Raw genomic sequence first — 19,248 nt, 5'->3', positions numbered from 1 at the left:
TGGAGGGTTTAATTTCTTCTAATCATCTTGCATAGAATATTATGTACCAAAAAAAGACCAGGTTGGCAGTCGTGATTTCTGACTTGGCTAGAGGAATCAATGCACAACTTTTTTATTAAAAAAAAAATTAAAACTTTTATTTTTTATTTACAAATATTTTTGTAGTAATCGTAATGTTGGTAATATACTTTGAACACAATTAATTAGCTAAGAATATTATTATTATTATTATTATTATTGTGAATTTGTTTGGTGGTGAATCCTAGCTTGCATGACTGCATGAGACTTGTGCACGGGTGTTACAGTGTTACATAGAAAACAATGGTTACACACTTAGGCCCCGTTCTAGAGTTGCTCTGCTTCAATCTGCTCTGCTTTGCTGTGTTCTGCCCAAAAGCTCGAAAGAGCAGGGCCTTAAATAGTTAACAGTTTGAATATTTATGACGAGATCGTAAAGAGCAAACATGATCAAATTAGACAAGATTTTAATATATACTCAAACGATAGCACCTTAACGATCAATTTTCCTATAATGATACTAACGTATAATTAGTTAATTAATGGTCAGAATCGTGTGCCGGCATGTATATTTGGTTAAACTGTACGAGTAACACTTATTAAAACACGAAGGGAGTAATCAAAGGTTTAGACGCACTTTTAACATTCGAAATAATTTGGAACGGAAAAAGTATCTCATACGCTAAAAGTAATCAATCATGCTAGTAACATTAATAATCGCCTACAGAGTATATATGAGGCCATGATCTTACCATACAATTGTCTCACGAACAAGTACAAGGAATTCTCTTGTATCTTTAATGTGTGGACAAGGCTAATTGATGAAAAATAAATTTACAATCTTTAATATAATTAAAATAATTTAGAAATGACATTAAATACATTAGATAATTTTTTAAAATAAACTAGAGAATTAATTGGGAGGAAGAAGGAAAAGTAATGGGAAAGATTGAAAGTATAAGATTGTGAGATAGATACCCATACCCTGTCTAAAGATGGATAATATTACAAGCCATTAAAGTTTGTCAGAGAAATCCAATTCCCAGACACCAAGAAGCCAACAAAAGAAAAATTCTGCATCATTCAATACCTGTTCCTATAAATTTTATAAATACAAATTTAAATCATGTTTTCTAGAATTATTCAATGGAAAATAAATATGCTTGGTTGAATTGGGTCATCTATATTTTTTTAATACATATATACTACTATATATTTTTTATATAGATAAGCAAATGGGTATATATGCGTGTATGAAATAAACATTTGACACGATAATTGCTTGTAAAATTTTACTCATTTATTTATACAGTATATAAGAGGTAAACACTTGTTTATGCACAATTTTAATTATAAATATAAAAATAAATATTAATTAAAAAATGAAATTTTTTAGAATATACATTGAGAATAATTTAACTATGTTCTATGATAACATTAGTTTTTTCATATACAAATTAAAGTATTATTAGTTATAAAAAAATATAGTCGAAGATAATATATAAATAATGCAAAGACCGGTCATGAATGTTAGGATGCCACACCGTCCCAAATACACCTCTTTTTGAAGTTCAATATATTGACTATAATTTATTCAATTCAATTCACAAGTTATTTAAGATAAGGTTTCTATATGATATCTAAGTTTAATAAACATCATGCATAATAAGTTTAATGTTCAAGAAATTGAATTTCATAAAAAAAAAAAAAAAAAGTCCACAAAATTCTGATTAGAGTTAGGGTTTGTTGAATTGAATTTCATAAAAAAGTCCACACAATCCCATTAGAGTTAGGGTTTGTTTTGATTTACTGAAGTGAATTGAACTGAATTGTTTATGAGATAAGGAAATTAGGAACTGAACTGGAATTAAAGTGAACTGAAATTAAGCTGAAGAGAACATACCCTTTAGTTGGCTAACAATTCTCTTGAATCAATGAAAAAGTACAGTGCAAGTTACACTCAAACTACAAGTCATTTAGCTTTAATTTGCATTGAATTTGACCAAATTTGGATGAAATTCATATTCACCTCTATTATAAATTAGTCTTTTTATTTACACTAACAAATATTAATCGAATAATCAAATCGTCTTAAGTTTGATGATTCGAGTTAGGTCAATCTCGAGAAGAGATTTTTAGGAAATTAAATAGTCAACAACTATAATACCATATAGAATTTTATAATCATACCTGATTTGGAATATTCTTTGTGACTCAAAGTCTAACCCGAATGATATGACGTATGTTACAATGTCTACAGTCCCATCCACAATTCCTACCAAATAATGATCAAATCCCACTGGATTATGTAATATGACATGCATATATATTATGGTGATATTGATTCCATTGGATGCTACTTGTTGGGATTAGACTTAAATCCAGCAAATTAGAGAAAGAGAGATTGTTTATGAGTGGAAATGTACAGTTAATAAGTCATTTTCTAGTAGATGGGGTTTGTATATGTTAGTTATGATAAATAGTAGTAAAGCAAAAGACAGATGTAAAAGATAAACCAAAAAATAAAAAAAGATCTTAAAAAAGTCATACAAATCCACTGTTTTAAAAGAGACCACCCACTAAAATATATTGGGGTTGATTCTTTGCGGTTGATTTGCCCAACAAACAAATAGAACTCCCTAGTTGTGTTTTTATGGGGCAATAAACCACTTATACAGTTATACTTGTATAATAACTTTTTAGCATTGTCTAAAAAAAAAAAAAAACAACTTTTTAGTACAAATATCTTTTTTCATAAGTTTAAATAAATTATTAAAAGAAAACCACATTTTGATTTTATGTTTTAAATCATTTATACCAATATATTGCACATTTAATTTAAAAATAGTCATATTTGTCATCATGTAATGTAAGTTTATATAATTCAATATATGATTGGATATTGGAATGTGCGGCATAACTTATATATCAGCAGTGGCGGAGCCAGGATTTTCAACTTGGGGGGACAAAATGCTTAACTTACGAAAAGCTTAACAAAAAAAAAAAAACAAAAATTGTCGAAGATCGGGTTGTTTAGTTGCCTTTGATTTGGTACATTACTATTACTTGAACCACCCATTTCCATACTATTTTCTTGACTTTGAGGGGAGCTAAATGAAGGTGAGTTATTGGACTCATTTTCATTGGACTCATTTTCATTGAGTTTCGTTCTTTTAAACAAGAATTGTCGAAGATCGGGTTGTTTAGTTGCCTTTGATTTGTTTGAATTTGGTGAATCGTTTGACATTTCCTAATTAAATCGAAAATTATATATCAATTTCCACAAGACCACAATCCACATCATTACATAATAACAAAACCTAAGAGGCTAAGATTTTAAATTTCTAATTCAACTACACATTTCAATAATTTACAATAATTAATAAATTTAAATTCACATTTCACAAAAACAACCAAAAACTCTAACAGGGGAAACAATCAAACAAATATAAATCAATAATCATTTATCAATTCAAATTATTCAATAATCAATACCCACGATTCCATAAGCAGCTCTCCATTTCTACCCCTTATTTCAATCTCATCATATTATTATAGCTAAGAAATCAAATATACTTTCTTCATTTTAATACTCAGAAAAATTAATCAAACAAGTAAAATCAGCAACATTTTAAACCAAAACTAAGACAATCAACTTATATAATATAAACACAGTAATTGAATGCTCATCATCAATGACTAAAACCCACAAAAAATAACCATCATTGAAACTCTTAATCAAACCAAACACATTAATAATCACCCATATTGTTCATATTAAGAAGAAAAAAAAAAACCAATCTTTAAACCCAACATTAATCAGATCAATCAATACAGAAACCAACAGAGAATTCTAAAACAAACCCAGAAACCAAATTAGCAAAGACAAGAAGGGTTACCTTCAAATTATTGAAATTCCTGATTAAGACTGAATTGGATTATAAAAAAGCCGGCAATATGAAGCTAAATAGAATAAAAAGGAGATTAACCTAGAAATCAAAATTAAATTTCAGCTGGAGTGACAAGGCCACAAATGACAAATTCACAATAAAAATATAAACAATTAAACATTTAAACAAGTAATAAAAATATGAAATTCAGAATTTCAGATTTACTGTAAATTTAAACAATTAAACATTTAAACAACAAAACAAGTAATCAATTATTCAATTAATCATACATTCATTGATTCATACCTCCATTGAAATGCATATGACGAACAGACGAAGTGTCGATCGAAGTCACGCTGTCACGCTGTCACGAAGACACGAAGTCACGATTCACGAAGGACGAAGGCTCAAGGGCTGAAGGGCGGCTGTTGAACCTCGTCACTGCTGCGAACTGCCGGCGAACGGTGGACGAACAGACGGCTAGGCGAACAGACGAAGTCACGAACACACGAAGTCACGAAGGAGGAAGGACGAAGGCTCAAGGGCGGCTGTTGAACCTCGTCACTGCTGCGAAGTGCGAACTGCCGGCGAACGGACGAAGACTGCCGGCGAAGTGGCGAACGGACGAAGGCGAGGGCGATTGGGCGAATCGAAGAGAGAGAAATTGAAAATTGAAAAACTTAGGGTTTGGCTTTCAGGCTTTGGCTGGCTGGAAAATGTCGCAACGCAACTTGTAATTGCATTTTTTTTTTTTTTTTTTTTTTTTTTTTAAATTTTTTTTTTTTTAATTTTTTTTTTTGAAAATGGGGGGACAAGTGTCCCCACTCGTCCCCTTCTAGCTCCGCCCCTGTATATCAGTACTCTCCATATATGTTCCTATTTGTTCTTCACATTGATTGAATTAAATCTGATTAATATTTAGAATTAAACAAGTATAATTTTACTAAAATTTTCAGTATATAAGATTTTTTTTTTAAATTTTTTAAATTTTAACTTAAATTAACGATAAATAATGTATTTGCATTTACAAATTAAGGTGGAAAATTCAAAGAAAGAACCATTAATTTATTTATAGGCCAGATAATGCTACATGATGGCATAAGACTAATTAACAAGCATAATGGAAAATAAGTAGGTCAAACTTGTATCATAATAAAATATTAAATTACATTGATACTACATTATTATTATTATTACGTACAACAATAATTAGGAGATGGAAAAATACAAGAAAGTCAACCAAAAAAACTGTTTTTGCATGGGAAGATCTGCCTTCTGTTAAGGGTGATATATTTTTGATTAGATTAGTGTAATCAGAAGATTTGATGACTTAAGACACCGTTTATAAGAGATTGAAAATGGACCCTTAATTATTAATTAACTTTTTTTCTTGCAACTTTTTTGAGAATCTCTATATATATCCGATCCTCTATCAATTTGATAGTGACATTTAAACTAACTATTGTGTGATACTATGAAGATACTAGCTTGGAAGAAGTATTAATTTATATTTTCATACTTGTCTATGTATGATTTTGATCATGCAAGTAGTTAACGAACCAACAAAACTATTATACTCCATACTAATTAAATTATATTGGTAGAAGTAGAACAGTAGAAGCCGTATAACACAAATTATTTACCATGAATCCATGATTATTTACTACTAGATCAAGTAATACGCTTTTTAAACTTATACTAATATATATTTGGTTTTAGATTCGATACTCGTCCTCATTATTACTATTGGTTCACAAATTTAAAATTTGTACATCAATAAATATATAATAAGACAAAATACAAGTTCATCTTCATGATAAACAGAAAAACGTTTATCTAGTGATATTTTTGTAAATAAATCAAAAACTTTTGTCAAATGTGGACCCTAGTAATGTTGATTTATTTACAGAAATGCCATGATGATTAGGATTTTATATTGATTTATTTACGAAATTGCTACTAGATAAACGTTTTTTGTTCATCATGAAGATGAACCGGGGCTCCCTCAATATAATAATAATGTTTTTTCACGAAAAATGTTACAAGCTAGACATACGACTTAATGATAAATGATGATAGAATGTTGAAAAAAAAAATGAAGTGAGTAGTCAAGTGACATGAGTTTAGTGTTCTTTAGAAACTATCCTCTTATTTCATAAAGCTAAAGAATGAAAAGACATTATTATTATTGCTGTAATTCATCACCACTCACTTCATTTCAATTAATTTGTTCACTTACTCGAATATTCTATCTTATTACACTATTTACACTTAAAATGCCATGATGATATTATTTTCTAATTTATCAATGTAATAGTGTAATAATACAAATAATTGACAAGCAAACTTGTATATATATGTGTACCTTGAAAGTATATAGGACTCATGTAATAAACGATGGATATATAGTGAATTAATATGTAAATTTGTGAAGAAAAGTCTCATAACATACATATCAATGTCGATAATACTAAATTATTGGAATCTCAAACTCAAACATGCATTTTTTTCCTCCATCTTGTAATAGATAATAATGGCGTGGAATGTCAAAGTCATTCTTATCTAAAGTAAAAACCCTCTTGACTTAGGATTTGAAGAACATCCAAGTGGACATGTTCAGATTTATTGAACTAAACTGAGTTGAATTGTATTGTTTATGAGATAAGAAAATTAGAAACTGAACTGAACTGAAATTAAGCTAAAGAGAAGAGGTCCTAAGCCCACTTGAAGTCGCCTATATGTCACAAAACATTACCAAAGATATTATACCAAAGATATTGACAAGATACTTTTAATTCTTAAACTTACTAGCTTAATGCCTACTATCTACATACAACTATACAAAACAGGTTGTTGTTGAAGTTATTTTTATCGACCTTTAAAGGGACGACACGTAACCAAAAAGAAAAAGGAGATTGAAGCAAGAAAGGACATCTATAAATTAAGCCAAAGTAGAGAACGAAGCAAAGTATAAAATTCAAGGCAATGAAGAAGAGCTCATAAATCATAATAATAATGGTACTAGAAAGAAAACACAGTGTTTCCAATTGATCACACAACAAGTACATTACCTTATATGAAAGGAACATATCAATGTCTTTGGCTACTTAAGTTTACACAATTCAGCCATTTTTTGGGTCCATTGTTAGGGTGGTTGTTCAAAGAAAATGATTGACAAAGTTATTATATATATATATATATATAAAAGACTTAAATTATGTTTGATGTTTTTATTTATTTATTTGTGGGTTTAATTTTTGCACGAAAAACCCTTTGCATCAGTAGTAGTAGTACTACTGTACTAGAGGTCCATTTACCAGGCTGTCACTCTTTCTTTGCCATTATATCACCTTCATTTTACGTCTATTTCTTTCTTATCAAGGTGCCCCCCTCTCTTTAAATTAAAGCCTCGAATCGATTTGTTTTTCTTGTAAGGATACGTAAGATATAATGACTCAAGCTCCGGAGTTTGTACATGTCAACTACAATCATCTAATCAATGGGACAATGGGTAATTCACGTACTGGATACAACAATTTGAATTATTAACATGTAACGTGTTAAAGTGCTACGACAATATTTAGGGATTTACATAGTTATTTTTTATAATAAATGAAGAAATATGCTAAGCTAATAGCTAAGCCTAGCTAATTAGCTTTAGCCCTTAAAAGAATTTTTATGGTACAATATTATCTTTGAAGAATTATCATTTCTTTCACCAAATTGGCCAACCAAAATCATTACATATGGTACATCAAACATTTTCAGTGAACTTCAATTTGGACAACAGCCTTCAATTCAATTCCAAGAACAAGCTAGGAGGGTATATATATATATGTAGCGACAATATAATTTCTTGTATCACATAAAATAAAAAAGAAAAAAAAGATGATAACATCATAAAATACGACGTTTTTTATAATTAGCTGCATTTGCTTAATTAAGTTTCTTAAGTTATTCATAACATAAAAACTTTTATCGAATGGTGTATAGTGTATTACGTGTTTGATACCTAGGCAACTAATGACACCTTTCGGACACGTGGACACAAGCTATACCTAAAACGTATTAAGTTCATGTCCATAGGCCATAGTTAGGTATATTAAATGCTCAATTTTATGCCAACTTCTGTTTTGGTGTTTAGTTTCTATCTTTCTCTCAGCCTCATTAGGGTTGATATTCCTAAACCAGCTAATCACCAGATTAATAAAGCTTAAAAAGGTGAACCAAACACATGAAATCTCTCTAATTATACTCTTCCAATTTAGTAAAATACTTCATTCTGTCACGTTTGTGCAGTTAAGACCACAAATCATTGTGTTAAAATCAGTTACACTGTATTAGCACAAATCAGTATTACACCAAACACTACTTATATTATACATTCTTTAGTGGACACTTTCTAAGTTTCTAGTTCCTATTCCCTCTAACTCTTATCCTAAATTAAAGTATAGCTACTTGGCTAGTATATCTATAAGAACATTTAGGTGTTCCACATTAATACACTACTTCGTACTAGTTACAGTAATATACATAAAAAAGATACAAGGTGAATAGAACATAGCCTAATTTAATTAATTTAACCTAAGCATGCAAGCATGACACAACAAAATGACATGTGGGCTTGGACTGACCTTTTGAAGATTTAGGTCGTGCACAACCATGTGCTGAGAGTAACTTACCCTAAGACACACTACCCCTGTACGAAACACAGTTCACAATCATCTTTACAGTCACCCAAATTTTGTCGTTTAATTTTTTTTTTTTTTTTTTATCAGTTCATAATCCATTTCTTTACTTACATTAATATAAGTAATATCGAACATTCGAGCGAGCTAACGAAACTACTCATCCCAAGGGAAAAAAGAAGGGGAAGGAGCCAATACCTTTCATTTCTTAGCTCTTATATCTAACATTGGACATTATCTAGATGTTACTTTCATACCCATTATCTCTCATCTTAAATTCACATTGTATGATGTTTGTTGCTTGTCTTAAGATGTCTCTTGTTCATTCTCTTAAAAATATGATAAGAATATTGAGTGGCTAGGGTGGTGGAGATGAACAATATTGGTCCCATTTTTGTGGGGCACAGGTTATATCACGGTTATAGACAAGGGCCACAACTCACCAGTTTTATGGTCTCCTAACAAAAACACTTCTTCTGTACAATTTGGCTAAAACCTTATAATATAATATTATCATATACCATTCACCAATAGTAAAGAAAAGAATAAGACATGAAAATTGAGATATTTTTATTGGGTAACAACTATAGTATATACAAAGTTTATCACATCACCCATTTATTTATTTCACCATGTCATAGTAGTGATGTGATAAACGTCGCCCGCAAATCTCCACATAAAGCCCACAAATATTTTTACTTTGACTCTTTTGCCCTTTTTCTAATTTTTACCGAAACCGTAATTCACTCTCACGAAGAATGTGGAGCTGGAGTGGATCGCCGAGGGACACCGAAGAGCCGTCATCGTCGCCGGAAAGCGAGATAATCCGGGGGAAAAATTACGAAAAGTAGGGGTGGCGTCTGGTCAGGACGCCGCCACCATGGCTGTGGCGTCCTGGCCAGACGCCGCCACCATGGCTGTGGCGTCCTGGCCAGACGCCACCCCTACTTTTTGTATTTTTTTTTTTTTTTTGTAATTTGTTATTTTATTTATTTATTTATTTATTTTTTTGTAATTTTATTTAAACTTTTTGTAATTTTTTTTAAATTTTATTTAAAGTTTTTGTTTTTTTTAATTAAACATTAACACAAAAAATTAAACATTAACACAAAAAATTCTGATTTTTAAAAAAATATATACATTAGAAATAAAAACATTAACACATAAAACAAAAATATTAAACATTAACAAAAGAATTCTGATTTTCCAAAAAAAAAAATATTAGACAAAAAAAAAAAAAAAAAGTGGTAGGGCGCCTGGCCAGGACGCTCAGCCCCTGGTGGTGGCGTCTGCTCCGGCCGCCGGGACCAGGGGGCTGGCGTCTGACCTGGACGCCCAGCCACGGCGGTGGCGCCTCTGGAAAATGCCACAACCGTGGCTAGGCGTCCAGGTCAGACGCCAGCCCCCTGGTTCCGGCGGCCGGAGCAGACGCCACCACCAGGGGCTGGGCGTCCTGGCCAGGCGCCCCACCTCTTCTGGTTTTTTTTTAAAAAAATTTTTTTTAAAAAAAACTTGCCACCGTGAGCCGTCCTTCCCTCCGCCGCTGTGGCCGCCAAATCCTTGCCTTGCCGCCTCAACATTGCCGTATTTTCGGGTGATTAGAGTGTGGGTATGGGTTAGATTTTTTTATTTTAGGTTTAGGGCAATAAGGTAAATTCAATATAGATTTGTGGGCTTTATGTGGAGATTTGCGGGCGATGTTTAGCAATCCACTACATTTTAACTAGAAGTTTTTTGTGCAAGTAACTCTATGAGGCGAACGAGTTACCTCCTACTTAAGTCTTTAAGAGTACTTGACTAGAGTATGGATTAAAGTGTCCCTATAAAAATTGATAAATTGCACACGTTTTGCTATATAATTTTGCCACCACTTAATTGAATCTGTTAAAAAGTCCCTACAAAATTCACATCTCACCGTTTTCCCTTCCCCACCTACCTTCGACCTCCACCACCATAGTCGCTGTTATCACCATTGCTCATATATATATTTGTCTTAATAAGAATAGCATAAAAATTTTTAAGAAAAATTTGAAGACCTAAATTAATTTCCTCGTCTTACCAGTAGACACACAACCAAAAAAAAGCAAATGGACATGATCAACTCATCCACTTGTAGATTGCCTGCCATCCTCTTGACATTGAAACCAACATAATTAAATAATTCTTCAAGGTTCTATTAAAAAAACAATGAAGAATTTGTTTAAAACATCTTTCATTTGAGATCCTTTGTCCCATCTCTGCCCTATCCAAACCATTCAAACCAATGGGTGGACCATCCCAATCCAAATTGAACAATTTATTATCTCCTCTTGCCCATAATACATAATAAGAAATACATGTTGCTTGGACTCGGATACCATATCCGAAATGGGTACGTGAGCATGTGTCGAGGATCCAACAATGACACTTTATGTAAAATGAGGAGTCCAAAGTTATACACTTGTACATTGGATCCGACTAAGAAAAATTGAATTTTATAGCTGAGGCAGCTCAATTTGAATACATTGGAGATTGGACTACCAAAGAGGTAAGAAAAACATTGGGCCTCACAAATGGTGAGGATTTCTAACCTATGGAACTGAATCTTGGTAAGCAATACAGGTACACTATATTGAAATATATAACAAATCAACTGTTAGTAATTTTACATACAGAGAAGGCCACTGAATTTTTTACCTATATGTTGCATCTGTCATAACCAGAGAACCATGAAGAAGGTTCTGCGAATTTAGATGATAGCTCATCATCTATTCCATTGTCATAGAATGCCTTAAACTCTTCTTTCCACCGCTCATCACCAGCACTGTGTTGCGCCTCAGTGTCAAATTTGACTGCATTACTGGGTGCATGATAGGAATCTTGTAAGGCCTCTTTTGGTATACTATGTCGCTCCTCAGTGTCAAATTTGATCACACTGGGTGCATGATAAGAACCTTGCAAGGCCTCTTCTTTTGCTATATGGGAGTCGGCAATAATTTGATTCAATGACTCAATTTCAGCTTCGTGTTTTTTCTTTAGATCATCAATTTGCTTGCGAGTCTTCTCAGTTTCTTCTTCTGCTACAGCAGCACGCTTCTGAAAAAAAATTTGGAACGTTAAATTAGCACAGCCTTAATATGAAACATTAGAAAACAAAAATGATAGACAGCACAAAAGACTAATCTTTACTAACCTCGGCAGCAGCTACTGCTTCTTCACCTTCTTTCAGACGTACAAGTAATTCTCCGGCAGCCTGCAGAGCTTCTGCAGTGTCTCTTAGTTGAGACTGAAGCATTTTATTTTCATCCCTGAAATACCGCCTCTCCCTTTCTCTTTCAACTTTTAAAGCTGAAATCTCCGCCGCAAGAGCATTAATAAACTTTGATTCTGCCCCTCTGACACCTGCTTTAGCAGCTGCCTTCTTAACATCCTCGATTCCGTCTTGCATCTGTCTACGCCTTGCAAGCATTTGCATATGTTTCTCTTCAAGGTCTGCATGCTGTTCAAGCATACGTGCTTGACCCTCCATTGCTAACTGAAGGGCTTCTTTTAGCTCCTCTGAGCAATTCTTTTCTGACTCAAGTTCTCGCTCTAGGTCTTCAGTATGGTTACGACAAGATTCAAGTTCCAATTTTAATTCCTCGGCAAGAGATATCCATTGGCTTTCCACCTCGGTCCACCGAATCCTTTCCTGTTCAACAGCCCACTGAATCCTTTCCTGTTCGCCAGCATTGTCCTCAGTTGATTCTGGTATTGTGTTCAGTGGTTGAGACAAACTCTGTTCACAAGGGTAAGTCAACTTCAAAAGAGACTTTCGTTGCCTAGAAGCCTTGGGTGAACTATCTGTGTAGTATTGAAGCTGGCTCCTTAAATCATGAATTTCCTCCAATAGGACATCCTTCTCGCCCATATCAAAGAAGCTTCGCAATTTCTCCAACTCATCCTGTGCTCTCTTTAACTCAATTTTGGTCTCCAACACTTCAGGATGGTTTTCATATTTTTCCTTTAGAAGCTATAGATACCAGGCAAGTTTAATTCCAATAAAGGTCAGTTAGGTGCCAAACAAGGCTTATATTGCAAAATGTATAATAATAAACAAAGATGTTATGTACCTCATGTTCTCTACGAATAGATATGAATTCTTCTTCCATGAAGTCCTCAGTAGGTAACACACCATCCATAAGGTGTTCAAGGCGAATTATTTTATCCTCCCGCATTTGACTAATAATTGCATTGCATTCCCGTTCATGTTTATATTGTTGAACCTGTTCAATAATGGACAAATTGTCAGAAGGTTGCTGATAATAAACAAAACATAACTAGCAATGAGTGAATTCTAATTGAACTTGCCAGCCGATTCAGTTGTGCAATCTCATAATTTTGCCGGGAGCAGAAGTCCTCAAGCGCCATTTCTCTCCTAATCGCTCCAGCCAGAACCTTCTCTACTGCCTGTTGTAGTTGTATCACATGCCATGTTCAATAGATGTTATAAAAGGAAAGACAAGACACATAAATGCAAGCTACATACCTTTGGAACCTGGTTCTTGGGCTTTTCAGCTGACACTGACCTATCCACAGGAACCAACTGAAGGTTTGAGGGGTCATTGGCTTCTTTCACATCTCCATGAAGAGACTTATTGCAATTACTACAAAGATAATTGATTCCATCTATTTCTGGCATCTCAATACTGTCTGGTAGAGTTTGAATACCTACATCAACTTTCTCAATAGGTAAAATTGGCTTCAACTCTGCAGGCTTGAATGACAACCGGAATGCAGACTTCCTGAAAGCAGAACTCTTCCGCTGATTATCGATGATCTCAAGACCACGATGAAGGCTAGCTGCTAAATGATCAGTAGAGCTACGTGCATTATTGCCAGACATAATAGTCAGAGCAAGCTGAGAGTTCCTTAGAGAAGACTTTGCCAAAGATGCATGAGCATCCTTCTTGCTTAATCTTAAGTTTTCTACGTCTTTCTGTGATGCAGTAAGCATTGATGATGTTCTTAGACTCTTTCTGCTACTGCTAACAATTCTTGGGGAAACACTCTTAGGGGGAGATGGCAGAATAGGAGAAACATCACAAGGAATAACATTTACTTCAGGAACTAGTGTATCCAAGGGGTCATTTGAAGGACTATTTTTGGCCTCAGCATCGGCCATATTAGCTGGAGATGACAAGAATGCAGAACCATTCTCAATTAGCTTGCATTGCGATTCACTAACAGCTTTATTTTCTATTTTTATTGTGTCCTTCCCCTCGGCAGACAGCAAATTCCCACCATCAACAATGATTTCATTATCATCTATTTCTGAATATACCTCTTCCATACTAACATCTGAGATTTCAGGGCTAGGCTTCTCAATACATTCATCCTTACATTGGCTATTTTCAAGGCCACCCGATTGTTGACGAACTACATTGCACAGTTTTTGAACAGCCTCCTCATCAATTTCCATCTCCTCGTCACCATCAGCATCTAAATGATGCAAGACCATTGGATGGTTGAGACTCATCTTCAAAAGACTTAAGCTTCTACGTGCATTCCAACTGTTCGCATATGCTTCCTTTGGATCACTTTGGTTTCTATTTGCCTTCATTCGAAGTAGTTCATCCTGTACCGTGTAACAAGCACAAGTTATTATCTAAGCACCAAAGACCTGATGACATGTTTACCACGAGTAATTTAAATAATTCTACCTTAAGTTGCCTTATCACTTCTCTTAAAAAGTTAACATCATCTTCTTGCATAACTTCATTGACAACAGCCTTGTTTTTAATGGCCTTTGCACGCTGTGCAAACCTCAATGTGCTAAATGTCTCACTCTTACAGCTGTAATATCAACAAACAACTATCAATTAACAATTCGGAAAGGGCAAAGAGTTCGGAAGTTTTGAAAGCGAAAAAGACAGCAGCATCACACCTTTGAGCTGGAGAAATAGCACAAATCATAGCCATTTTTGCATTACCGCCAAGAGATTCCTGAAGCAAAAATGTCAATCTGGAGTCTCTATATGGGATATGCCTTTGCTTTCCAGTTTGGGAGACTTCAGCGAGAATGTTAATCAGATTACTGCAATACACTTATCATATGAGGAAGATGCACTCAAATTATACTTAGCAACTAGGATTGCCCAAACAGCAACAACAGTTAAACATGGAACCATCAACCCCCTTGAGTAAAGTATATTTATGCAACCTACCTACCTAACCCTATTTACTCATCAACCCCCTTGAGTAAACTATATTTATGCAACCTACAACAATTGGAGTGTTTAGAACAGGTTTATTTATCAACTAGAAAGTTTATGTGCTACAACCTAATACATAGAAAATAGAGGAACAAAATAACTCCTCAATATTACAAATTTCAATAGCAAAGCTAAGAGACAACATACCCCAACTGTGAAAGGGATCGATTGATATTGCCAGCTTCTTTCAGCCGCTCTCCAGCTGCACCAGTTAACTTTTGCCTTTCTGACCCAGCAAGATCAACTAAATTTATTTTACTAGTCTTCAAACTGCTCAGGCCATCAGACTTGCTCTACAATATAAAAAAACTCTAAATCAATATCAGTATGTCCAAGTAAGAGGCTGCAAATAGCCTTGTGCTACATAATAAAAACGCCACCACTTTTTCATTTTGTCTCCCCATTAATATGATAACATCCTCGGCTTTCCCCCAAAACTTAAAGGATACACATCTGAGAAAGCCCAGCTAATTAACACATCACTAGGGGTAAATATCTTGTTTATATTTTACTTTTGTATAGTGCTAGCTGCCAAAATCTCGTACAAACAGTGGATTATTAGCTACCCTTAAGCCTTTCAGGACCTCCATTTCCTATTAAATGGTCTAAAAGGTCCATCTTCCAAAAGCACAGCGTTGACCCTATAGGAGGAAAGAAGAATGTGAGACTGGTCTTCCTGGTGCCTTTTCTGGTTGACCTATATCATTTCATTTATCTTGTTAACCAAGCACAGCATTTCAAATAACATGTCCAATATATCAACACCCCCCCCCCCAACCCCCGCGGTAAAGACTATGAACTCCCCTCCTCCCTCTTATAATTGGTAAAAGTACCTTGCATTGTGATTCAACGGAACAAGTGAAAACACTATGTGAACGCGAACTTTCTGCATTTATACTTGTTGCACCTGTTCTGCGGTGTGACAGTCCCTGCACATTTGAGATAAATGGTTTTATACATGAGACACTGAAACTTACAAATAGCTTCAAACTAGTTGCAAACTATAATGAACACAATAAAAACATTTTGACTTCATTATCAGATATGTATAATGTGGAAGGTCCAACAGTAATCAAAACACGTAGAAAAGGTTTTGAAAGGTCCAATGGCAGCAAATCAATTGCAAATAGAATATGTATTTAAATTGTAATTCTTTTGAATCTATATTTTAAATAGAACTCTTAGACAAGATCTCAAGAACCAAATATAAAAGATATTTTCCAACGCTGGAATCAAATGCACATTTGAGACAGAACACTTAGAAACCAGCTTTTCCACACAAATTCAGTGTTGGATAATCATAGGAGAAGTTTATTCGAGTAATGTCTATAGCAACATTTAAGCAGACTAGTTCAAATATTATTCCAAGTTCAGATTAATTGCCAGCAGAGAGAATGCATACTCTCCAGATAACAGAAGCTAAACATACTACAGACTATATAACAAATTGATCATTGACAACTAAGAAACTGAAAGGTTGGATTGTTGAATGAGAAAGCATGTAATTTGTATATGACAACTAAGCTAGAAATTTGTGTTGATTCTTTGAATACATTTAATAATTTTCTTAGGAATTATGGAAGAGTTGCATGTTTTGTCATCAGATTAAAATCTGCTAGTGTTACAAATCTGCTAGTGTTACATGGACTACTTTAGAAATAACTGATGCTAAAAAGAACAGAAAATTGTTGCAGCAAACATCTTCTCTTACTTTAACAATGAAAACTATTCAGAAAGCAGAGCCCATACATACCTTCAACAACAGCTGTATCACATCCTTGGCTGTTGATACATACTCCTCTGCCAGATTTTCCACATAAACACCAGATTTGACATCTTCCCTAATCTGAAGATTCTTCTGGCTTGGATCCAGCAGATCAGTAATTTGTTCATTGTAAATCTGCAATGCAGAAATAATATGAATTGCATGTAGTTACCTAATCTGAAAAATGGGAGAAACAAAAAAAAACTCATTCCAGTACCTCAAGAAAAGAACAACGACACTGATATGTAAGCTGTTTGTCTGAATGCTTAATTTGTTCCTGGAACACCACAAAACAAAGAGAACAGACAGTTTTTAATTATTATTTCATTAAACTTGTAATAAAAGGTTAAAGGATAGATATTGACCTCATTTATCCGAGCAAAAAGCCGTTCAAACACACGAGGTGTTAATCCCTGTTGCTCATTTGCTAGGTTGTCTTCCAGCAAAGCATTGGAAGGTCCCCACATAGTATAAGTTTTTCCACTGCCCGTCTAATTGGACAAAAATTAATACCATATGATAAGAACATAGGCAGCTATATTATACACAATAAAAAGGAAATTAATGAGATTTAATTTTAGAATTACCTGTCCGTAAGCAAACACAGAGCTGTTGAACCCAGCAAGACAGTTCTCAACAAGAGGAGCTCCCACAAGCTGGAAAATGTCGAGCTGAAATAGACAAATTCGACAAAAATTAGTTTTCCTTCACACATATTCAAATTAAAGGGGAATGACAATATAACACAATCTTGCCTGGGTTGCCTCCATATCAGCCACAGAGTCAAAAGTGAAGGTATGGTCATTGATTGTCAACGAATCATTTGAGACTTTCTTAACTATCATTTCCCCATCTCTCTCGTCCTTGTTCAATGGCCGCATTCGCACTACCACCTTATATTAAACAAAAACAAAATACCAATTCAACACCCAGCAACAATAACTCAACCCGAATTTCCAATAAACAAACTTGAACTCTATAAAAGGAAATGAGGTAAGCTTGAATCATTTGTCTCGCACCAATTTCTTCTAAAAGCTAGCTGACCCTACACTAATCAATCGAATAGGCGAAAATGATCCTTTAAATTTCAAATCTAATGGAAACGAACATCTTGTATGGCTCAAATTAAGAATACAATTAAGTACTCCGTAATTCAGCAAATTAACATCAACAAATGACTTTAAGATTCACGAATTTGAATCAAAGCTCTAAAATAAACAGAAAATTTCCCAAAATTCCATTCCATCATCTGTAACAATCAACATCAACATTAACAAACTAACATTAACACCTTGTATGGCTCAAAGTCAGAATACAACTGAATAATTCAGCAAATTAACATGAACAAATGAGTTTCAGATATACAAATCAAGAACAAAAAGCCACACTTCATAAATTATCTATATATTGCCACCAAAAACTACCCAAATAGCTCACATTTAAATCAGAAACTTTCACAAATTTGCATTCCATCAACTATAGCTGACTAACAACCATACAAAAATCCAAGAAAAACAAAAAATAAAATGATAACACTCAAGATTACCCATCAATCTTTACACAACAGCTCAAATTAAAACTTGTTTCTTTATTTAAAAAAAAAAAAAAAAAAAAAAAGAAAAGAAAAATCAACATCACATAGTAATACTCTTATACATAGTTCTTAAAAAATCCAAATAAATGAATCAATGAGTTCACCTTAACGCCAGAATCAATCAAAGACGAAGAACAAGGTCCAGCAACATCGAAAACGGCGTCGTTACTAAGCTTACGCTTAAGAGGGTTAGCAGAAGGCGGCGGTCGCGGCGGAAGAGGGCTCTTCAACTTCCCCGCCGGAGAGGGTTTTCCGGCGATAACATCGCAAGGATCGGAATTCTCTTTATCTCTAGGAGGGCATTTTTGCTTCCGATGATGCCCAGAAGATTTCGATTTTTGTGAATTAGGGTTTGAATTGTTAGGGTTAGGGTTTGTAGGAGTGGAAAGCTCCGATAATGGGGAAATTGATTTGGGGAGCATGAAGTGCTTCATTGTTGAATTCTGCAGATTTCTGGAGAGAGAAAGAAGAAGAAGAAGATGAAGAAGAAGAGTGAAGAGAGTTTGGAGGAGAGAGAAAGAGAGGAAAAGGGGGGAAAACGTGAAAAGTAGCCGTTGAAAGGAGGATTTGAAATTATTGGAGAAAGAAATGTTTTTGGATTTTATTGACTTTTTTTTTTTTGAAAAGCGTAGAGAGTATTGGATCTGAGGGAGCGTTTATTGAATTATTTTTAATTTTGGGAGGTGAACAATTGAACATCAACAACCGTTAGAATTGGCCCGTTTTGTGTACTGTAATAGCGGCTACACCAATTGGGCATTGACCCACATACTACAAATATTATTCGAAAGATTAATTGCAACATTAATATTTTACATTGTTATATCAAATTATTATTTTCATAATTACGAATAGGTTTACTAGCGAACGCCATCGGGACGTTGAATAAGCATTTAAAATATTAACTAAAGTGGTATTAATTTAGAAATGTATGACAAAATCACGCGTCAATCGGTGTAATTAATGTTCATTTTAAGTTAATATTTCTACACTTCGCTTAGCTTATACAACGCTTCCGGTTTTTCCTTACAAAAGTTAATGGTCAAATTTGTGTCTTGAA

The 19,248-nt window shown here is 34.0% G+C and overlaps 1 protein-coding gene across 1 annotated transcript; it reads right to left on the bottom strand.

Moving 5' to 3' along the window:
- Positions 1 to 11,054: 11,054 nt before the first annotated feature.
- LOC110714768 (kinesin-like protein KIN-12B) lies at positions 11,055 to 19,167 on the bottom strand. Its single transcript, XM_021893319.1, has 15 exons — positions 18,293 to 19,167; positions 17,350 to 17,487; positions 17,182 to 17,265; positions 16,960 to 17,085; positions 16,812 to 16,871; positions 16,583 to 16,729; positions 15,663 to 15,758; positions 14,977 to 15,122; positions 14,502 to 14,651; positions 14,278 to 14,410; positions 13,104 to 14,192; positions 12,926 to 13,024; positions 12,688 to 12,840; positions 11,769 to 12,587; positions 11,055 to 11,671 (listed from the first exon to the last, which is right to left on the bottom strand). The coding sequence occupies exons 1-15, from the start codon at positions 18,620 to 18,622 to the stop codon at positions 11,273 to 11,275; spliced, it is 3,969 nt and encodes a 1,322-aa protein (XP_021749011.1). The 5' UTR covers positions 18,623 to 19,167; the 3' UTR covers positions 11,055 to 11,272.
- Between the last annotated feature and the right edge of the window lie 81 nt (positions 19,168 to 19,248).

The sequence above is a fragment of the Chenopodium quinoa genome, unplaced genomic scaffold, assembly GCF_001683475.1.
Source record: "Chenopodium quinoa cultivar QQ74 unplaced genomic scaffold, ASM168347v1, whole genome shotgun sequence".
Classification (NCBI taxonomy): Eukaryota; Viridiplantae; Streptophyta; class Magnoliopsida; order Caryophyllales; family Amaranthaceae; genus Chenopodium; species Chenopodium quinoa.
This window is presented reverse-complemented; position numbering and strand designations above follow the sequence as displayed.

Bases quoted from the DNA above. Each gene is read 5' to 3' on its own strand.
- LOC110714768 (XM_021893319.1), bottom strand. From the start codon at position 18,622: ATGAAGCACTTCATGCTCCCCAAATCAATTTCCCCATTATCGGAGCTT. The intron at 16,730-16,811 runs GTACTGGAATGA...TCTGCATTGCAG, and splicing joins GTCGTTGTTCTTTTCTTGAG to ATTTACAATGAACAAATTAC. The intron at 11,672-11,768 runs GTTAGTAAAGAT...ATTTTTTTTCAG, and splicing joins AAGCAGTAGCTGCTGCCGAG to AAGCGTGCTGCTGTAGCAGA.